Source organism: Ischnura elegans, chromosome 5 (assembly GCF_921293095.1).
Source record: "Ischnura elegans chromosome 5, ioIscEleg1.1, whole genome shotgun sequence".
In the NCBI taxonomy this organism is placed as follows: domain Eukaryota; kingdom Metazoa; phylum Arthropoda; class Insecta; order Odonata; family Coenagrionidae; genus Ischnura; species Ischnura elegans.
In genome coordinates, this window is record NC_060250.1 from 7976598 (window position 1) to 7997876 (window position 21279).

Below are 21279 nucleotides of genomic sequence, written 5' to 3' on the forward strand. Positions count from 1 at the left end.
ATGGAAATATAACGTGAAATAACGTAGGAAATTCGGTAAACATGAATTTCAGTGCTGGTTGGGTCATATATTCCCGGGTTTCCCGCTTGGGTTCAAAACGTAAGGAAAAGTGTGATATGGATACGTACTGAGTCATGAGCAGTTATTAAAGTGATAAACTTTATTTAAAATAAAATACAATTTTCCAAATAATCCATATTAATGGCATGTATATAACTCCAAGACAAATTTTACAAATTCTGTCCATGGTCCTGCCGCCGCAATTGAAAACTCTTCTTTAGACTGACGTGGGGAAATATCTTCTTCCAGTGAGCTATGTCGGAGTTTTCAATTTTATCACAAAAGCTGACATCCAGCAACCGTAATTTCTTGCAATGCATGAGTAACCTGCAAATAGAAGGAACTTAAGTGTGCTGGATAGATAAGATAGCAGGCGTGTGTAAGTTCAACCGTCACCCTTTTTGAAAGTTCTTATCACCCTAACTTTTTTGGCAGAATCTTCACAGGGATGCTTAAAGATAATCCTAAATAACTTAAAGATAACTTATTAGAATAGCTAAAGACGAATTTCTCTTGGGTTTATTACATTAATTAGCATCACTTCGAGACACGGTAAGACCATGTTGCATGGGGATATTTTATGTCCAGCGACGTAAAATTAGATTTGGGCTGTACCATAAATATAATAATTTAGTTTTTTCTATTAGCACCTCTGAGCAAATGCAAACTACCAAGACTCATAAATAACCACCTTGCGGGATGCGAAATGCACTTCTCGTAAAATCAAAATAGTAAGAGTAACTTACTGAAGGCACATATCAGGTGTTAGCTCCCACGCACCAAGCAAATCAAGTTGTTGTATTTCTGGGCAGTATTGTAGGAATGCACTTATATCTAAATCTGAAACTCCTCTCACAGCTGCTAAAAAAACCTTTCGCAAATGTGGGCAATTGGAAGCCAAGTTGCGAAGGCTTTCACCAGGCACACCTATGCCAAAGCTGGAGAAAAAGAATCACAGCATCATGTCTAATTACATTTATGAAGTATAACTACATGATTTGATTAGGCTTAATTAACTCTCACCACCATCCAAAATCCACTTCCTGTAGCATTTTACACTGAGACAATGCTTGAAGTCCAATGGTTGTCAAAGAGCTGCCCTTCCAAAAGTCTATTGATATTAATTCTTTGTTGTGCCTTGAAATAGTGACAGCAACTTCATCTAAATTGGAAATGCTATCACATGAACCTGTATTGAAAAAAGAAAAACATTTTATATAGCATTAAATAACAAACTTGCACCAATTCAAAAAATACCCACTACAAGAGTAAAATATTAATTCTATTGGAATAATTTATTCTGTTAGATGTAGCAAACATAGGTTCCGGCAGTGAGACAGCTACTGGGATGGTATGTCCTAAAATGGGATTTTGTTGGCACATTTCATTATGAATCTACTGGAACAGGCCAGGCTGTGAAATGCCTTCCCCTGAAGTCCTGCATCGGAATCGAGACAAGTCAGGCTGATGTCAATTAATGTCAGAATGAAGTCCAGTTGGCATCAATTGATGTCAGTGGTGGTGAATTTAGTCTTAAGACAAACTATCGTTAACTTGAAAGTGTTCAATGCATGGTAGACTAATGAAAATGCAGGTCATTCCCAACTAAACATCGGTGATAAATCAGATGCAAATAATGCGTCACAAAAATGATCACAAGATGACCAAAATAATGCAGTTTTGTAAAGCATTGTGAGCAAGGAATGTGAGGCTCAGGGTAAAAGAGACAACTGATTACTGGAACAAGAGGAGCAGTTCAATTATTGGGTCATCATATTCGTTGATTGACCCATCAATAATCCCTTAGCTGCGGGAGCGTCAAAATTTTGCTGCCACTGTATGCGGGACGTGAGTGGGGAAGATATTTTTCCATCGACCCCGGGCGTGTGTCTAGCAGGTAGTGGACCCTCATAATCCAGGACTGCCCACCCTACCCCCTGACGACAGACCATAAATATGTCCATATAATATGTCCTTGGTAATTACTCAGGGAAACACCACCGATAGTATGTATAAGAAAGAGAGACCAATGCATTCAAATAAGTTTCCCCGGCTAATGGACAACAGCAAGATAAATAAATTCCTAGGAAATGCAAGGATTCATTGGAATTGTTTTCATCGTAAATGCACCGTGGAGAGCAGGGAGCTCTTTCTCTCTCGGAGAAGGGATAATCCGAGTAGCACTCCCCGTGGTGAGGGGTGCCCAGTCCTAAAAAAAGATGCCTTCGTGCTCTCTGCCACTAGGTTGGGCCGAGTTCAAGCAACAGTGGAAAGGATGGCAATAAAATCTTAAGGAAAGGCTGCCAGGGGTAAGAAAATCTGGTCAAACATAGAAAAATGTTTTCCCCGCACTCACCATGCAGACCGTTTAAAAACGTAGCCGCTGCCTGAGGATTTCAAGGAGCGAATTGCTTCAGCAAAGGAGGCATTTATGAACAGAAAAGAGGTAATGCAAGGACCGTCATGGAGTATTAAAAAAGGCTAATGAATCCTATGATTTGGAGTCTGGCCTGTTGTTAAGAGAAAACTTAGTTGCCACAACTATACCCATGTTGGAATTTAGGTGGGAAGCCACCACACCACACGAATCCCAAATACAAAAATCAATATGTGTAAACAATGAGTTTTATAACATTAATTTAATACAATCTGCAAGGAAAATGATAAATGAAAAGTTAAAACAAACCTAAATTCAAATGCTGCAAATGGGGAGAAGACTTCAATATTTCCAAAAGGGGAGGCAACTGTATAGGGCTTCGATAGAAGTTGAGATGGGAAAGGGTTGAAAATGATGCCAAGTAAGAAAATCCTCTATCATCAACACCCACACAATTCTGCAGACTGAGCTCTGTAAGAAATATAATGTACATAATTACTGATATTTAAATATACTATTTTAAATATAATGTCAGCTTTTATGAACATATTGGAGTCTGAAAATAATGGACTCAGTTTGAAGAAAGAGTCTGCATAACAGCAAAATAAAATTGTATGCCATTCAAAAATGAAAACAATTGTTTAAAAGTTGCTTTTGAGGAAAATTTATGGACCAATATAGTTTTCAGAATTTGAATACAATTTATGTACCACGGGCAATGATTATGTATTTGGAAATACATTGACACCAAATATGTTTCTCGGTCAAAAGACGTTTCTTAAAAAAACAATACTGACAGCATCAACACCATTGGACAACAACCCTACAATGGGGAATTTTCACATTTTTTGAAAACTCTGTCAAAATGTATTAAACCTCTAGGAAAGAATATCTACCGGGGGAAATTTCAATACTAGTGGTAGTTTTCATGATATTAAAGGTCAAAGTGAAGGAGTGGGGGGAGCGAGCGAAAGTAGTGTGTCCAAGAGGAGTGACGTCATTTCTCCCCAAACAGAGTTGCTAACGTCCGAGGCGTGGAGTTAGGAGATTGTTGCGGTATACGTACGCCAGGAAGACTGTATGTTTACCTACGTGAAGTGCTGTTAATAATGTCGAATAATAAATATTGCTTGGTGCCTATGTGTTCAAACACATCAAGAAATTCTAATAAAATATTTGTCCTTATGTCGAATAATAAAGCGAGAAGGAAGAAGTGTGTTAAGGCGATGAAGAGGAAGAACGATCTGTCGACGAAAATGACGGGATATGTTCGTGAAGATCACTTTACCTTAAGTAATTACAACAGAATTATGCTGAGAAATGACTTGAGCGTGTGGTGCGGAGGGCGTGCAGTTGCCCTGTTCGCACAGTACCCGCCTGTCGCTTGCATGCTGTTTTTGCTGAGCTAGCGTAGGTTGACGGCCCTCGTAGTACCCGATGCCTTATAATTATTTATATTTTGAATTTATCAATTATTAATCATGATAATAATACTTAAAGGGTACATACAGTAGGCTACCCTCCTCTCCGAAATCAATTGATTCTCATGCATAGTATTCCAACTGAACTACCTCAACACCATATTTGCTACCTAGGAGTGTACAATTTGTAAGAAACTCACTGATGCATAATCACCACCTCCTCCAATCAACTGACTTAGAGCCATAGGAGGAAATACAACCTGAGGAAGTGATGGAAAGCCGAGTTCAGGAAAAGTCCTGCCAATTAAAACCCGAATCAAAAACTGTTGGTGTTCAGAAAAAAAAACCTTCAGTATACTCTGTTTTTCTTGGAAAAAAAGGCAGCATTGTATTTAAGAGTAGACTGTAAAAATTATTTTATCGTCAATTTGCTATCAGGAAAGACTGGGCTACCTGTTAATGTTATATTCAAGAAAATTAGACACAACAAATTCTTCAATATTTTAGCTCAGAAGATCTCAATGTCTCGCCCTCAACAGCGGCACGATATTTTTCTGCTTCCATTATTCCGATGGCTACTCTTTTGAAAAATCTGGTTTTTTGGGTTGACAAAAATAAGATGTTTCTTAATATAGTTTTTTACAGTAATCATTGCATTATACTGCTGATAGTGAAGAAAAATAGAAATAATGTTTTTCAAACGCAATTATTTCAAAAGGAATCATTTTTAACAATGCTATACAATTAATGAACTGTTTATAGCTCAAATATTTCTATCTAAACTCAACCAAAAAATAAATAAGTCATTTGATTCTTCTTTAGAAAATTTCATTTCGAGGGGTTATGGTGACCGGGCAATAGATAGTGTCATTCGCATAGACGGGATTTCTTGAGCAAATTCCAAAAGACTGTGGGGTAAAAGTAGATCGCGCGTTCGAACTAACTGCTCACTCATTCAGAGGTAAAATTTGAGAGTTAATTAGACCACCAAGAGTTTCCAAGAATGTAAAGAGCACTAAAGATGAAGTTAAGCTAACTAAGCAAATAGAAAGCTTTAGGATCCATGTGGAGAGAGTAGTAAGAAAGGTCAGAGAATACAAGTTGCTTGTCCTTCATTCCTGCATTGATAACCATTTGGTGCACAAAAGTAGGATTAGAGGATAGCTTTAAAAAACAATCACTTCTACCATAACGATATTCGGGCTCTGCCTCAATGATGGGGAAATTTTGTAGGAAGCGACGGAAAATACTTCGAATGCATTTAAAACCAATGCACACATTTATAATCATTTTAAAAAATAAAGATGTATTTTTCATTTAAAAAACAACGATTGCACACCTAATACTATTTAACATAAATGATTGAATTTTGTCATAAGTTTGCTAAATAGCTTATAATTATTTTGTAGTCATCTAATAGAAGTTTCATAGCTAACATTAAAAGCTGTATTATCTTATGCTAATCGTTAAACAGCCATTATAAAAGTGGCTCCAAAAGCACATAACCTGTCAAAACCTGCACACACTTCAGACAGTATGCATACAGAACACACCTTAAAACTGTACATAATATAATGTGTACAGAAAAATTACCTTAAATCTGTGCACAGAAAGTATTTCACAACATACTGAATCAACTATCCGATATCATACTGAAAGCAAAAAATCATAACTCGTACCATATTAACTATATTTGCACTAACTAGATGCATCAATATTTCATGCATAAATTTTCAACGGAGGCCAAGTGGCTACTTCTGTACTCGTAACAGCTGGTCCAGTAACGGCTTAATAAACTAGAAAAACTTACCGCGAAGCCTTCACTTCTTTAAATCCTGCAGCCAAAAAGTCCGGGTTACTTTTAAAATATAATGCCATCATTAAGGAATCCACCTTTGGGAGATTATCGCAACAGTCTTTTCACGAAACCGTCTTCCATTTCGCATGTGTTCGATATATTCTTGTTATATGAGTACAGAAAATGGATAAAATATGCTTGACGTTACTAAACACCATCATAAAATGTCTGAGAGAAAACACGGATTAAAAATATGTCGAAATATTAACTTACTCAACGAGTACTTCATTGTAGCTTCTGTGGCCGTGCACGCAAAACGAAAACGCCGTCGGGAGAAATGACGTCACCAACAATTAAAGCTAACTTCGCGTTTGCAGACGGATTTCACTGTTTTAAATGAATTTCATGATAAAATCAATGGTTTACGAGAAGTTTCATTGGTGAAAATGGATTCCTGGTGAAAATTGCTGTAAGTATCAAGAATTATTTCGATGAAAAAAATTTCATGCAACTTCCCCATTGTACTTCCCTAGTGGCTTACCTAATCTCCATACCTTCGTCCACCCTATCTTAGCAGTGCCCCAGGGTCAAAAAAAAACACAACCAGATATCCATGATCATGTTAGCATTGTAGATTTGCATCGAAGGAAGATCAGTCCTCTGTGAATGAATTACGTAGTTCTCATTGATATACTTCCTGTTGTATATATTCCAACTTCTCTGCACTTATCATCGACCAAAAATTCCTTGTTACTGAATTCACTGCTTTTTTCCTCTTCCCCATTTATATCTTATTCTCATAATTTCAGGATGCTGTTCATTCTATAAGTCTCCTCTAGGAATTCAAATAATAGAGGCTTATGGACCTGGTTCCAATCCTTGTCACATAAACTTAGGGGCCCGTTCATATTTGACGAGCCTCAAAAGAATATTTTCCTTGTTTTCCGGGAAGAGATTGTCAATAGTGTGAACAATGCTCACACTTACAGTATTTTTATGGGATATCATCATGTGAAGGTAATGTGGTAGCCTAGCAGGTTGAGTGCTTGGCTGCTGATTGAAAAGTGTCAGCTTCAAATCCCAGGGGAGGCCTTTAGACAGCCCCAACCAACAATGCTCATAGTTCACCATGACACGGGGAAAGGAACTGCCCCCCCCCCCTTACCTACCTTAAATATGTGAATTTCACACACTTGTGGGTTAAACTAGGGTGAGCCCTATCCTGACCAATAAAAACTAACCTCGATTGTAAAAAAATTTCCTTCAGTGAGTACTTGCAACATACGGTTGTAAATGGTTTTCCTTCAGCTTGCTGTTGAGAGGCACTTAGTTTGCTGAAATAAATGTATCTGACACTCTTCCTTGTCCCCTTTGATCAACACCTGGCTACACTATTCTGGAGATATTTTCTCAGGAAATTTGAAGCTCTCATTATTTTTAAGTGAAATTATGAGTACATATGCAATTGTTTTTCTGAGTACTTGTGTGTACACCTGCCAACATAACTAGGCAACATTAATGGTGCGGTCCAATGAATGCTACTTTCGCTACCAGACGCTACAGACGGAAGTGCTCCGGAGCACCGGTCCATACGTGCTACGTTCGCTACGAGAATTTCTTATCGGACCGGTCAGGAGCGAAGTCAAGATGGCAGAAATGAGTGAGGGCGGGCAAACTGGGATTATGAAATCGAAGATATGGTTTTAATTGCGAATTGAGGTGATTATGATCATTGAATATTAATAAATGTGTTCGAATATCATTTAAATGAATTTTATTTTCCAATATCGAGGTTCCACAAAGTAAAGGAAGAAACTTTGGACCGTATTTCTCACACCAATCCTCGCCTACCCTTCTAAATGAAACTCATTACCCTAGTAAAGGAAAAAGTAGGTACTCTACTGTTTTCTCAGTTGAAACATATTAACTTATAATGGCTAACGACTATTAAAAAACATTAATCCATTTCATGTATATCCTATTTTTCTTCAGATTTTAATTTATGGCATGAGTTGATTTGTCGATATATGTTCTTACAATCCTTTCGTATATTACATGCCCCTTTTAATAATTTATTGTTGCCTTTTGTATGTAAAGGCTGCTTCCAGAGACATTTGAGTTCATTTTGGGGGAGATACGAGAATGTTTGCGGATAGATAGTTCTTGCTATATATTTATTTAAATCACAATTAAATTTACATCTATTTAGTAAGTGCGTCTACTCCGTTACTTCGTAGTCACTTTCATAGGTGAAAGGTGTTCACATTCAGTGTCCAACATCTGCAACGTGAGTAAACTCTCCATTGCCTCAGTGCATTCCCTTCGAATTTCCGCCAAAAATTGACTCGCTCCTCCGCTGACCCAAGTTTTCAGGGGAGCATCTGGAGCGAGGCGGGAAATGGGTGTATGAGGTTTGCCGTGACGTCACAGCCTAACCTGTAGCGCTCCGTAGCGAATAACGGACCGCTTGGTGGCACTCCGAAGCATTGGTAGCATTCAACGGACCGCACCCTAAGCGGGTCGCTTCAGCCCTGTGAAAAATACCAAGTTATAAAAAAAACCAGGGATCCTATGTGGATCCCATGGGATCCCATGAGCCCTAAAAGAGGAGGATCCTATTATGGTGGGGAGACCATGAGGGAACAGTGCAATTGAGAGGCTGGGTTTTGGTCATTGCGGTGAAACCATCCTCATCCATCCATTAACAAAGTGATTTATTAGAGGATGTTTTGATGAACATAAGGAAATTCATTTAAAACTAAAGTATTCGCCCATGGAGCATTGCAATCCTTCATTAAAAACTTACCTCTTAAGTTCTTACATACTTCAGAAATTTTTTTCAGGCATGCATTGTTGATAAATTTGCAGCAATTCAACCGCAGACTGGTTAAACTGCCTCCACAATTTTCAATAAACCTAGAGAATGTACACAAATGCAAATTATGTACACTAAGAACCATAGGTATCCACTAATTCTCTATGTGCTAACACATTTGCTTAGTGTAAACATACTGAAGCTCAATTTAATCCTTATTAACCTGAGAAAGCTCGCATGGGGGAAAATACAGCACATAAATATATTTTATCGCAATTCAAGTGAAATGAGCCACAACCTCCTCCCCATTTTTTTCAACTGTTTACTGCACAGTGTCATGAGTTGGGAAAAAGATAATAAAACCTTTGATCTATTTCAATTTTAAACGCCATTAATAAATATTAATATTTTTATGATATTGCAATGCAGCTAGGTACTAACACACATACATTGAAATGTATAACAAAAGTAGATTTGCATGATGTGAAAGAGAAGTGGTCGGTAGATATTTGGGAGTAAGAATATGATCCACCCCATCAAGGGGGTATTGCATGGAAATGATACAAGGGTGCTGATAGTGCTGGATACAAATGTAGAAATGAAAAGTACAAGCAATCCTCACATTCTTAGGCTCGCCATGGTCACACACAGTGGTGCCGACTCCATAGAGCTTTAGGGGGCCCGAGAGAGCCCCCTCACAAATTTGCGATGGGTGTGAGGAAAAAATGTGTCAGGACTGTTTATTTTCCCCGGAGTGTCCAGATATTGAGATTCAAGTTATCAGGGTTCTAATGTTGATCATATGACTTCCAAAATGCTTAAAAAAACGTAAAACTCACTACTTATAAAATTTCCCGGGGCAAGATCCCCAGTTTGGGCCCCCTAAATATTTTTTGTAAGTCGGCATCCCTGGTTGCACAGATGTTAGAACTGACAACCTACGAATGTATTCCACCACCCATGGCCTTTGATGATCATAAATAGTCTACTTGGAACATTCTCTCCATTTCCCCATGATATAGGTTTAGGAACCAGATAAAGGACTGTAAAAGCTACCCGGGGGCAGACATCGACAGTGATCATAATCTAGTGATGATGAAATGCCATCTGAAATTCAAGAAATTGAAGAAATCAGCAAAGAAAGCCTGACAATTAGAGAAACTAAAGGAGCCAAAAAATCAAAAGGCCTTTCAAGAAGAAATGGAGCGCAAGATAGGATTAGATCAGTCTGAAAAATCAGTTGAGAATAACTGGACTAACATAAAAAGTGGGTTTCAGGAGGCCGCTAAAGAAGTTCTAGGGAGAAGAAAATGTGTTAAGAAAAAGCCATGGATCACGGATGAAGTCCTAGACCTCATTGAAGAACAGAGAAAGTATAAGAATACTAATACTGAGGAAGGACAGGCTTGCTACAAGAGAATAAAGAACGAGATTTGCCGCCAAGCGAGGAAAGCCAGAGAAGCGTGGATGAGGAACATATGTGAGGACGTACAAAATAACCTCGTACAAGGGAAAGTGGAAGCGGCCTATAGAATAGTGAGGAACCATTTCAAGGAACGAAACACAAAATGTAATAGCATAAGGGACAAGAATGGAAACATTCTAATTGAAAACAAAGACAAAGCCGAGAGATGGAAGGAATACCTGAAGGAATTATACAACGGAAGCAAGCTTAGCTCATAAGTTATCGAAGAGGAAAGTGAAGTTGAAAATGATGACATTGGAGCAAGCATCTTAAGATCGGAATTTGACGCTGCAATAAGAGACCTGCGAAAGAATAAGGCCCCAGGAATAGATGACATTCCAGCAGAGCTAATAAAAAATGCAGGAGAAAAGGTCTTAACTCAACTGTATAAAACTATCTGCGATATGTACTCAACAGGAGATTTACCTAGTGACTTCGAGAAGAACACCATCATTCCCATACCCAAAAAGAAGAGAGCTGAGAAGTGCGAAGAATTTAGGACCATAAGCCTGACGACACATGTGTCGAAGATTCTGACTAGAATCATTTACAGGAGAATAGAACGAAGAGCAGAAGAATTCCTGCATGAGGACCAATTTGGATTTAGGAAAAGCAGGGGCACAAGGGAAGCAATTTTGGCACTTAGGATGATCATAGAGAAGAGATTGGAGAAAAACAAACCGACTTTCATACCGACAACACAGCATTTGTCGATTTAGAAAAGGCATTTGATAATGTGGAATGGAATTCAATGCTTAGAATTCTGAAAGAAATTGGCGTACTCTACAATGATCGTAGAATTATTCATAGTTTGTATAAAAACCAAGTAGCTGTGATCAAATGTGGACCAAACGGTGCAGAAGCAAGAATAAGAAAAGGGGTGAGACAAGGTTGTGCGCTTTCCCCTTTAATTTCTAATGTTTACATAGAGAAAGCCATCAATGAAATCAAGGAGAAAGCTTCGGGTGTCAATATCCACAGAGAAAAAATTAGCATGCTGCGATTTGCTGACGACATAGCAGTCATAGCCGAGACAGAGAAGGATTTAAAGAAGACGTTGACAAAGATGGAAAGGACAATGGCCAGATATCAGCTGAAAATCAACAAAAAGAAGACTAAGATATTAGTTTGCAGCAAAAGAGAGGAGGCTAAAACAAACATCAACCTAGGAAAGCATAAGCTTGAAGAGGTGAACGAGTTTTCTTACCTGGGAAGCCGAATTACCAGCGATGGACGGAGCAAGAAAGAAATACACAGTAGAATAGCGCAGGCGAAGAGGGCCTTCTACAAAAAGAAAAATCTTTATACAGCTGAAAATAGAAGTAAGGAAACAATTCATCAGATGCTACATATGGAGTATGTTTCTCTATGGAAGCGAGGCTTGGACGTTGACAGCAGCAGAGAAGTCAAGAGTGGAAGCATTCGAAATGTGGTGCTACCGAAGAATGATGAAGATAAAATGGATTGACCGTGTGAGTAACGAGGAAGGGCTAAGAAGAGTGGGAGAAAAGAGAAACCTCCTAAAAACCTTATGCAGAAGAAGGGACAACTTAGTTGGACACATTTTGAGGCACGATGGTCTGATGAAGACAATCGTTGAAGGACAAGTGGAAGGGAAAAAGGGCAAGGGACGGCCCTGAATGAGTTATATAGGACAGGTTATAAAGGATGTAAAAGAGAAGAAATATGTAGCTATGAAAAGATTAGCAGATAGGAGAGAGAAATGGAGAGCTGCGTCAAACCAATCTTAGGATTGTTGACTTATGATGATAGGTAAAGGTATTCGATTACCTCTTGACATACAAAATTACCATTTAAAATAACCTTTTGGGTGATTGGCAGTTGGTAGGGAAATTTCATGGCTTATGACTCAAATTTTGTATTTATAACATGAAAACTTATTCATTGCTGTCAAAAAAATTACAAGAAAAAATATAACCAAGGGACTACTGATAGCAAATGGTATTACATGACAACAGTTGTAAAAAGGAGAAAAGCTACTAAGAATTTCAACTAGAATAAATGTAAACATTATAGTAAATATTTTTGATTGCAGACAATTTGAATGTAAATGATTTTACAAAGGAACCCAAATGCAACATACCCACACCATTGGTTCACTTGTCAAATATGCACTACTTTTGTCCTTCTAAGAGACGCAGAGAGCTGACGAATGTCACAGCATAATTTCAGGAATAGGTAACACACAGGTGAGAATAGAGCAATGTTTTGGACTGATTAATTTCTTAATGCTCTTATAATTAGTTTATTCTTCAAATCCAGAGCTCCACCTTTAGGAGAGTCAAAGCATATGAGTAAGGTCATACAAAAGGTCCCTATGCAGTAAAACTATCAGTTCCTTCATATGAATTGTACCAATTTTATGCAATAACCAATAAACTGGGGCAACCTTACTCATGTTCTTATCCCTGAATTTCCCTCTACTACTTCTCATTTGCAATCCACCTCATGACACTCTCGCTGAGTTTGCTTTCAAAAGAAAGCGTTGTCCACAGAGGAAAATGAATTTGAAGTGCTTGGTTTCCGCTAGCTCTGAGAGGTGGATCATCAGAGGCACATCTACTTTTGTGGCCCACTGTGCATCATTATTCCTATGGAATTATTTTTACAATTTAAATCCCAGAAAATCTTAATCACTTGATTGAAAATTATTTAGTATGTACTTACAAAATAAAAAACAGAATATTCACCAAATTTTTTTACAATTACTATAATTATGCATGGATGCAAAAGACAGAGTTCAAAGAAAAGACATCCTTTCCACTTCATCAGGTATTTATGTACTGAGAATTGTACTCACTCAACAAATGTATCAGGATTTATCTTCATATAATTCCCACACCAAGAGAGGTCCAATTTTTGAATGAAATTAAATCGACTCTGGAGAGAAGTGAGGGCTTTATCAGATACACAATACCAATATGGCTGGAATGAAAAAAATATCAAGAATACATTCAACATTTTACAAATATTATGATGAGATCAACTTCAAGGATTTACTAAAACAGCAAACTCAGAAATTTAAAGCCATTGAAAAATCTAACATGTTGACTCCTTTCTGTGATTGACATAAAATGAAGGATTTTACGTGAAAAACTGATGAATCTTACCACAGTTCAGATTTTGCTCATGGTAAGTACAAAAACAATTTATTTATGAGTCCATGAGCATTTTTTTCCTAGGCATATCATAAAACAGATTTCTTAAATTCATGAAGGACCAGAATCTTAAATAAAAAAAGACTGCATAGGGCTGTTCTACAATGTCTGATATGAGAGTACATATCTTATCACAGCATTTAATTAATCAATATTATTGGGATTTCTTCAAATAATTTGGAAGACATAACAATAATAAATTTTACTAATACCAGGATGTGATTACACATACATATGGGACTAGTCAGAAAGTATACAGATCTAAATTATCAATACAATACATTAAGATAGTAAAAATGTATTCACAGAATACATACATTGGTACTCAAACTCATTAATGCCACAACTATTCACTTATCGGAGCAAGAATAATTTGACGGTAATATGTGATTATGATATCTTTACTCAGAGGCAATCCAGGAGAAATATAAGACTACTGTAACTAGAAACGAACCAAAACAATCCATGTGGTGCACCACTTACTTTCACCAATACTGTATGATCCAAAGGTCTTCACACAATGGGCACATGTCTATATAATCATGGACCACAGAAAATAATGAAAAATAAAATTATGTCCACTTTTTCAAGATTAAAAATATTTATTAGATTTTCCATGCAGTAGTGTTAATGATATCCTTGACAAATAATGAATCCTTGTGCATAATGACAAGTGTGCACAGCACATGGACATGGGAGCTTATATTTTTTACGATAATTCTTATATCATTGTAACTTTTACATATACATAATTGCTGTAGAATAAATGCATTATTATATTGTTACTATTATTCAATACATACCTTCAAACTTATTTCAATGTACAAAAATGGGTCCATTGAAGCATTATGAAAATGGCTGTTAACTTGTGAGCATCTGCATAGTGACTTCAAATCCAGATATCCAAATATTTTTATCATGGTTTCATGCTACAAAAGTCAAACAAAGAGGTTGTTCAATATTGCTCATTAATGAGGTACATATTGTAAATGATAAACTAGGTTAGTGATAAGAATGCTTAAGAACTAAACAGCTATCTAAAATAGATAAACAGTAAAAATTGACTTGGTGGTTTCTGGCGATAGGTACTTTATGGAATTTGCTGAACATTTAGGATGAATTAAATAAGATGGCATTAACTGTGGAGGTGTTTTAATAAAAATTCTGTGGAAAAACAAATTATAATTTCATTCATCAAAGAAAAAGTAAAAATTGAATTCAAATTTGTAACGTGAATAATAAATATGAAAAATGATAATGCAATTACTATTCCAAAAAATGCTCACACAAAATTTAACGGCTGGAGTATGAATAGAGTATTAACTTCACTGACAGATACATAAAAGGGCAGAGTAGGTACCAATTAGCTGACATTCAATGAACCAACCATTGGAATACATACATATTTGTCAAGTAGATGCTCATTAAGTCCCCTGCCTACATCCCCAACCCTAATCCCATGCAATGATGCTTACTTCCTCCCTTGCAGACACAACTGTTCGTATTGGCAAAACTGCAGCATTTTACCCACACAACAGGTTTTCATGCACCAAGGATCTAATTATTTGCATGAAATTTGTGTTGTTATGGTCTTGAGTCTTCCGAATCACTGCTTTCATTTGAGTAAAAATGGCTAGCAAACTTACCTTTCTTACGTAACCTATACACATTTGAAAAGTTTCTCTCGGAAATATTTTTACTCACCAATGAGTAAAATGATTTTAATGGTTTAATTTACAGGTGTAGAGGAATATCATCAATTTAGAAATTTCTCATTAGCTGAAAATCATTGAAATAGCTTCCGGGAGATTGGGACTAATAAGACTTTGACTCTTTTTTAATTTAGGGAGAGGCATTTAGGGATACAGAACATCTAAATAAAGAAATCTTCTTCTTTGCTCTGACTGAAATTCGCCAAGTTTTCCTTTCCACTCTGCCTTTCATAATACATACATACTTTGGGTTATCCTTCAACACTATTTTTGGCTTGCCTATATGCGCACTCCTTTTACCCAATGAAAACTTTTTGAGAGTACTCATATTCATAAATATATTTTGCTTTTTACTCATTATTTTCTGCATCACCTGCAGTTTCCAATGAATGTAATAAAGATAGAAATATGTAGATTTGGAATTTAGTAGCCTGTGGATATGAAGAGAAAAATCAATAGGTGCTCCAGCTAGCAAATCAAATTTAACCTGTTAATTATTTCATATTAATGATCACATGACAATTGATTTTCGTTAATTCATATCAGTGAGAACTTCAGGCTTGACTTTGTGAAACCTCTCCTTATTGGAAATAAAGGAATAAAACTTTGTCAGGTTCACTATTATATTAATATGGGCACGGCCCTGGCTTCGTAATATAGTTACATCTTCAGGTGTCATCTAACAGGGGGGGTGGTCTCCTAATTCTATCCCCCTACACCCATTCCCTTGACTCTTTGTCTAGGCACTGAAGCTGTATGGGGTTATTTATTTCAAACAAATAATCAGCGGTTTTCCCCCAGATTGGAAGCTATTGTCAACTTACACGGAATATTTTCCATTATATTGCTTGCCATGTTATTTTCAAGATGAATATAAGATATAAGTGTGAATTTGTTTCTTAAGTTAATAATTAGGGATGGTCGGATCAGTTACCTCAGATCCAAAGTCGCGGAAGACATTGGATCTGGATTCGAAATTTTAAATAATATCTTCAGTGAATGCAACACTCCATAAGGGTGGAAAGAGTTCCGATTCTCTCTTCGAATGCACCGTCGCATGCAATTCTTACCCAACTCATGAACCGTTTTGTTTGAAAGCTCTCGCAGAGGTTACGTAGGAGAATTTCAGCCGTGGAAAATAAGAAAGGCAAAATACGACTGACAAATAGTGTTACTCTTCCCAAGAGATCCAACAATCATCGGGGGAATCTCAGAGTTATAGGATAATAACTACGTCAAAAGTAACTACGTCGCAGATTTCAGAAAACCAATCTTGGCCGTCCATCAGCCCGTGCCTCTGTTGTTTTTTTTCCGAAGTCACAAAGACCATAAATCAATCAAACGTGAGCCTTCTGAAAATGCACATTTTTAAGATGAATATGTACTTCATTCTGTGCTTGATTACGTTGAATTAATTTCAAAATCATCATTTTCACTGGCCAACAATAGAGTGGTTTGATGAAGCTCTCCATTCAGCTAACCTTTCTACATATCTGCGTAATTCTTCTCCTTCACATCCTTCTTTACCTGTTCCATATATTTTATTCAAGATCTTCCTTTCCTGTTCTTGCCATCCACTTGTCCCTCGATGATTGTCTTCATCAGTCCATCATGCCTCAAGATATTGCCGATTAGGCTGTTTCATCTTCTTATCAAGGTTATTATGAGGCTTCTCTTCTTGCCTACTCATCCTTTCCTACCCAGATAGTCCATTTGATCCTCATCATTTCTCTGTAGCACCACATTTTGAATGCTTCCACTCTACTTTCACTGCCCGAGCCTCACAAATTATTTTTATTTGACATTAGTTAAGACTAGAGATTAAGATTATGTATTACAAAGGAGCCAAACTCCACAATTCACTCCCTCAAAATATTAAGAAAATCAGCATTTTTAATAAAAAAACCTCTGTATTCTATTGATGAATTTTATGCTCTATGTAAGGAAAAACTTAAATGAGTAAGGGTAACTATATTATTTATATACATATATTATGCCTTTACCACTGATTTAAATATTGTCCTGATATATCTTTAATTGTCATTTGTGTACATACTGTGTTCTATTGCCATCATTTGTTTGTGTTTTTATGCTTTATGTAATGTATTCCACTTGACGAAACTATGCAATTGTATTGCCTTCAGTGAATAAATTATTATTATTATGTACTAGAACCATACTTGATCTCATGCTTTACATGCAGCATCAAGACTTCCTTTTCCAGAAATCTCTGTTTCACTGCATTACGCAACTTCATTGATTCTTTGTCTTGTAGATGTGTCTTTTCTTGCAAGCATCATAACAATCTTCACAGGTTATTTCAAATGATTGGTGGCTATGACTGACCCATCCAGTATGTAATTAAACATTTAGGAGCGTAAGCACAGCAGGAGCTGTCTGTAAGTCACTGTCACCTGGCTTGAATCTGGCAAGCTTCTTTGAATCGCACATTTAGCAATCAAGAGGCTGATGCACTACTTAATGGAATTCACATTGCTACAGTCAACATTTTGTACTGGATTTAGCCATATTTTAATGCAGAAACATGTTTGACCTAACTTAAACAAATTTTCTCACAATTTAAAAAAATACCTTGATATCTGCCAAGACCCTCTTCCCTAATGAAAATGAAAAAGCAGGAGCAATTTCCACAATTTTACATTTATTAATACGACCGGTTTCGCTTTTCAGCATCATCAGGTACAAAAATATCAAGTGCGCTGATATTTTAAGATATTTTTGTACCTGATGATGCTGAAAAGCGAAACCGGTCGTATTAATAAATGTAAAATTGTGGAAATTGCTCCTGCTTTTTCATTTTCATTATGTCACGTTTCCACTCCATCTCGCCTGAAACCTCAGACTATACCCTCTTCCCTGATGAGATTGGCTAAAACTTGTCCTAACTCCCTCAACACCTCTCATAATAAATGGGCTCCTCCAGAGTATATATGCACCCAAAGTTTTAAAATATTTACACACCATGAAAAAAGACAAAATAGAACTGGTTGAGCGCAACATCTTAAGCAGGTGATACTTGAACATGACTGGTTGAGATTCAGCTCAACTCCATTTGAACCTCACTACATACTTTCTTTTGTGGCATACAGAGACCTTTGGCTCTTACAGTTGCACGCAGGTTATAGTTTAAAAGTGACTTTGAAGGAAATGAAAGTAAGCAAGCCTCAAATATTCCAATGAAGAGTGTTCATAAAAGAATTATGCATACATTTAAAAAATTAAAGTTAAGTGGATTACCGGAAGGGCTCTGAATGGATCATCAGGCATGTTAAGCATTGAGGAAGAATTTTCTCCCGAATCTTTAAGAATCTTGGGAAATTCATCTTGAAGAAAGCTGGAGAAGTTGGAAGACAGATCCACCTGTAAATAATTCAATAAGTTTTAGAACAATAGCTGCATGCAATCCACCAACTTAAGAAGACTTTGGGGGGGGGGGGAAGAAGGGAAAGGGGAAGGAACATTTTAGATCAATAAAATACCATAACATAGAGACTTTATTTTTTGGTAGACAAAATATTCATCACAATGTTTTACATGGTGAACACATAACATTTATGGAACTATTGTTGCTGTAAGAAGTCAATAAAACTATTCATTAGCAATGATTTTACATTTGGAAAGGTCCAAAACACTTAATTCAGTAGGTAAGTGAGCAATCTAATTCTGTTTAGGGGATATTTTTTCACTGAGAGAATTGGAGGGGAGGGGCTGAGAGACGTCCAAAGGGGAAGAGGGAGTGTAAGGACCTCAACAAAGTACAGACTGATGTCCGACACAATACATAGTGGCAACTGACTACACAAAATAAAAACTGCATGACATGTGAGGTTAAGTGTTAATGGGTTTCCAACCCCGTCAGGTCTTCAGCTTCTGATTTTTCATAGATGGAACATATGCACCATTTTTTTATTAAGGCACATACTTTATTTGTTGAAAATATTGGATCTTAGGGGTCTCTTAATGTTATATTTAAAATACATAAAAGAGTTGTTCGGCTTATGTGCAATGCACCCTTCAATGTGCCATGTCGCCCTCTTTTTAAAAACTTTGCATCCTGCCTCTTCCTTGTGTCTATATATATGCTGCAATCACCTGTGCTAAACTGAATCTCTCCAGTTATAGCCGAAATGACTTCTATCACAGTTATAACACCAGAAGTGCTACAAACCTACACCAAACCTATGTCAGGACTAGACATACTGCACTAGGACCGAAAAATATGGGCCTTATACTATTTAGCAAGTTACCCTCTGAAATAAAAAACTGTGAATCGAAAAGTTCATTCAAGTATGCACTTAATCAATATTTAAAAATAAATATCTTCTACTCAGTCGACGAATTTATGCAGCACACATAACTTGCATTAATTATATCTTGACCTGGTATGTATTTGTTTGAAAATTGCTGGATAGTTTACTAAAGTACTTGTATTAAAATGTGTCTATGTGTATATATTTCATTTTTTGTATTGGGTTAATATTTTCTGTATTTGTAAATGACGAATCCCAGATCTACACATGTTTGTATGGTCTTTGGAGAATAAATTCTATTCTATTCTCTTAGGGTTTATGCTAAAAAATTGACCATGCATGTTACAGCAGTCGTGTATGTGTCGCGAGATAAGGAGCAGAGCGTTTAGCTCCCTTACTTTAGCTTGAGGTCCGTGTATCCTGTCAAGAGAAGCTGCCCTTGTTTCACTCTTTAAGTGGCCGCACGGTTGAGACCCATCGAATTACCCTTTCCAAGTTTGCATTTAAAGAGTTGAAAGAGACAGAATGGTAGAAGTGGGGTGCCACAGTATCTTGAATTCCTTCAGAAACTGTTTCATTTGGACAATAGGTTTCAAGATTTCAGGGCTGGAGGGCGCACCGGGATATGTCCCGGCGGCCCAGCACGCACCTGCTTCGTGCCTAACTATGTACACATAAATCAATTGCAGTTTGTTCTTCTCGCTAAAACTCGAAAATGGCTATACCGATTTGGCTAATTTTGGTTAAAAAATATTTGTGGAAGTAAAAACATTAGATGCTCGTCCCATCTTTTAACCACGTTTTTCTAATCATTGTGTTACACATAATAGGGTAATTTCCTTCATCAAAGAAAACGAAAGGCATTGATTGCGATTCGTTACCCACCATTAGTGTATTCATAATATACAAATTATTTCGTTTTAGAAATACCGGTTTAGACGAATGGCAATGGTCCATTTTTATCCTCATTTGAAAAGGGCCAGATTGGCGCCCATGCGATGCCACTCCACGTGACGTCACAGGGACCTAGTTTCTATAGGAGAAGATAGGAGTTATACATCATCTGAGGTTACCAATGCATGCATGAGGCGCAGAGCTCAGGGAAACATGTCTCAATAATCACCTATTAAAACTGGCTAAGGTCGGAAAGTTTTCTTCGTTTGATAAGGTATTAATAACCCTTATTTAAGCCAAGCGCTACCAGCCAGCAGGGTACTCAGCTACCCGCTAGCAGCCTGCGTCGTATCAGCGCTAAGCCTCGCCTCAAGGTCACCTCACAGGGCGGCAGCGGGAACCAGAAATACGTCGTACGGAGAGATTTCCCGGCATTCATGCTTATGCGTCGCGTTTTCGCGCGACGCATAAGTATGAATGAACTTTTTCACTTTTCATTTAATCGCGAAAAATACATATCGTCATTAAAAAATCTAAAAGCGTGAAATACGTACTCCAGGAGTAATAATCTTTCGATTTAGGCAATAAAAAAATAATAGGAAACCACCCTATTATGTCAACAAATAAGTACCTATACCTACCATTGTTTTTGGTCTTTATGTACCATTAATGCCCCATTACCATCAAATGCGGTCATTAAATAAAACTTCCTTACAATGCAAATGAATATAAAACTTCATCTACGTTAACTACGACACAATTGCAATAGAGTTCATCACTTTAATGCTTTCTGATAAATTATATTCTTTTATGTTTGTATTACACATGTTTAATACAAGTTTTGGAGGAAGGGTTACTTCAACAAGATAAGTGCATTTGTTCAGCATGGAAATATAAATTAAGATATTAAGAGAGGAAAAAAAAACAATAATGCAGAAGATTATAAGTGCAATGAATAATGAAATTTCAGCTCCTCAACAACATAGACTAGAACCCTTAGCTATTCAATGAAAGATAGACAATAACTAATGTGTGAACAGAAAACAATGACACATGTAGGGAGGTGGGTGCCCAAGTTGATGTACGTATATGAATGAATTGCCTTTTTTGACCTATCATATAACCGTTTGTACTGTCTTATTGCACCCACAAAACAGGCAATGTTTGAAAACTTCGTGGCTTGACACATGGAAAAAATGGCTTATCATTAACAGTAAAAGATTGTGGTTATGTAAGCTGCCAATTTTAGGAATACTGAAGAACAAGTTACTGAAAGCCATTTCAGCG

General features: G+C 37.0%; 1 protein-coding gene across 2 annotated transcripts in view; it reads right to left on the bottom strand.

The window, feature by feature from the left end:
* Window positions 1-145: 145 nt before the first annotated feature.
* The window catches only part of LOC124158471 (F-box/LRR-repeat protein 4), a 30866-nt gene continuing 9732 nt past the window's right edge, over window positions 146-21279 (bottom strand). Inside the window, exons 5-12 of one of the 2 annotated variants that reach the window (XM_046533589.1) lie at window positions 18086-18208; window positions 13919-14044; window positions 12758-12882; window positions 8463-8572; window positions 2747-2908; window positions 1084-1249; window positions 807-998; window positions 146-387 (exon numbers count right to left, since the gene is read on the bottom strand). In XM_046533589.1, coding sequence (XP_046389545.1) covers window positions 231-387; window positions 807-998; window positions 1084-1249; window positions 2747-2908; window positions 8463-8572; window positions 12758-12882; window positions 13919-14044; window positions 18086-18208 — 1161 coding nt within the window. In that variant the 3' untranslated portion in view covers window positions 146-230. The remainder of the gene's footprint in view (window positions 388-806; window positions 999-1083; window positions 1250-2746; window positions 2909-8462; window positions 8573-12757; window positions 12883-13918; window positions 14045-18085; window positions 18209-21279) is intronic. The other variant, XM_046533590.1, reaches the window with a different exon arrangement.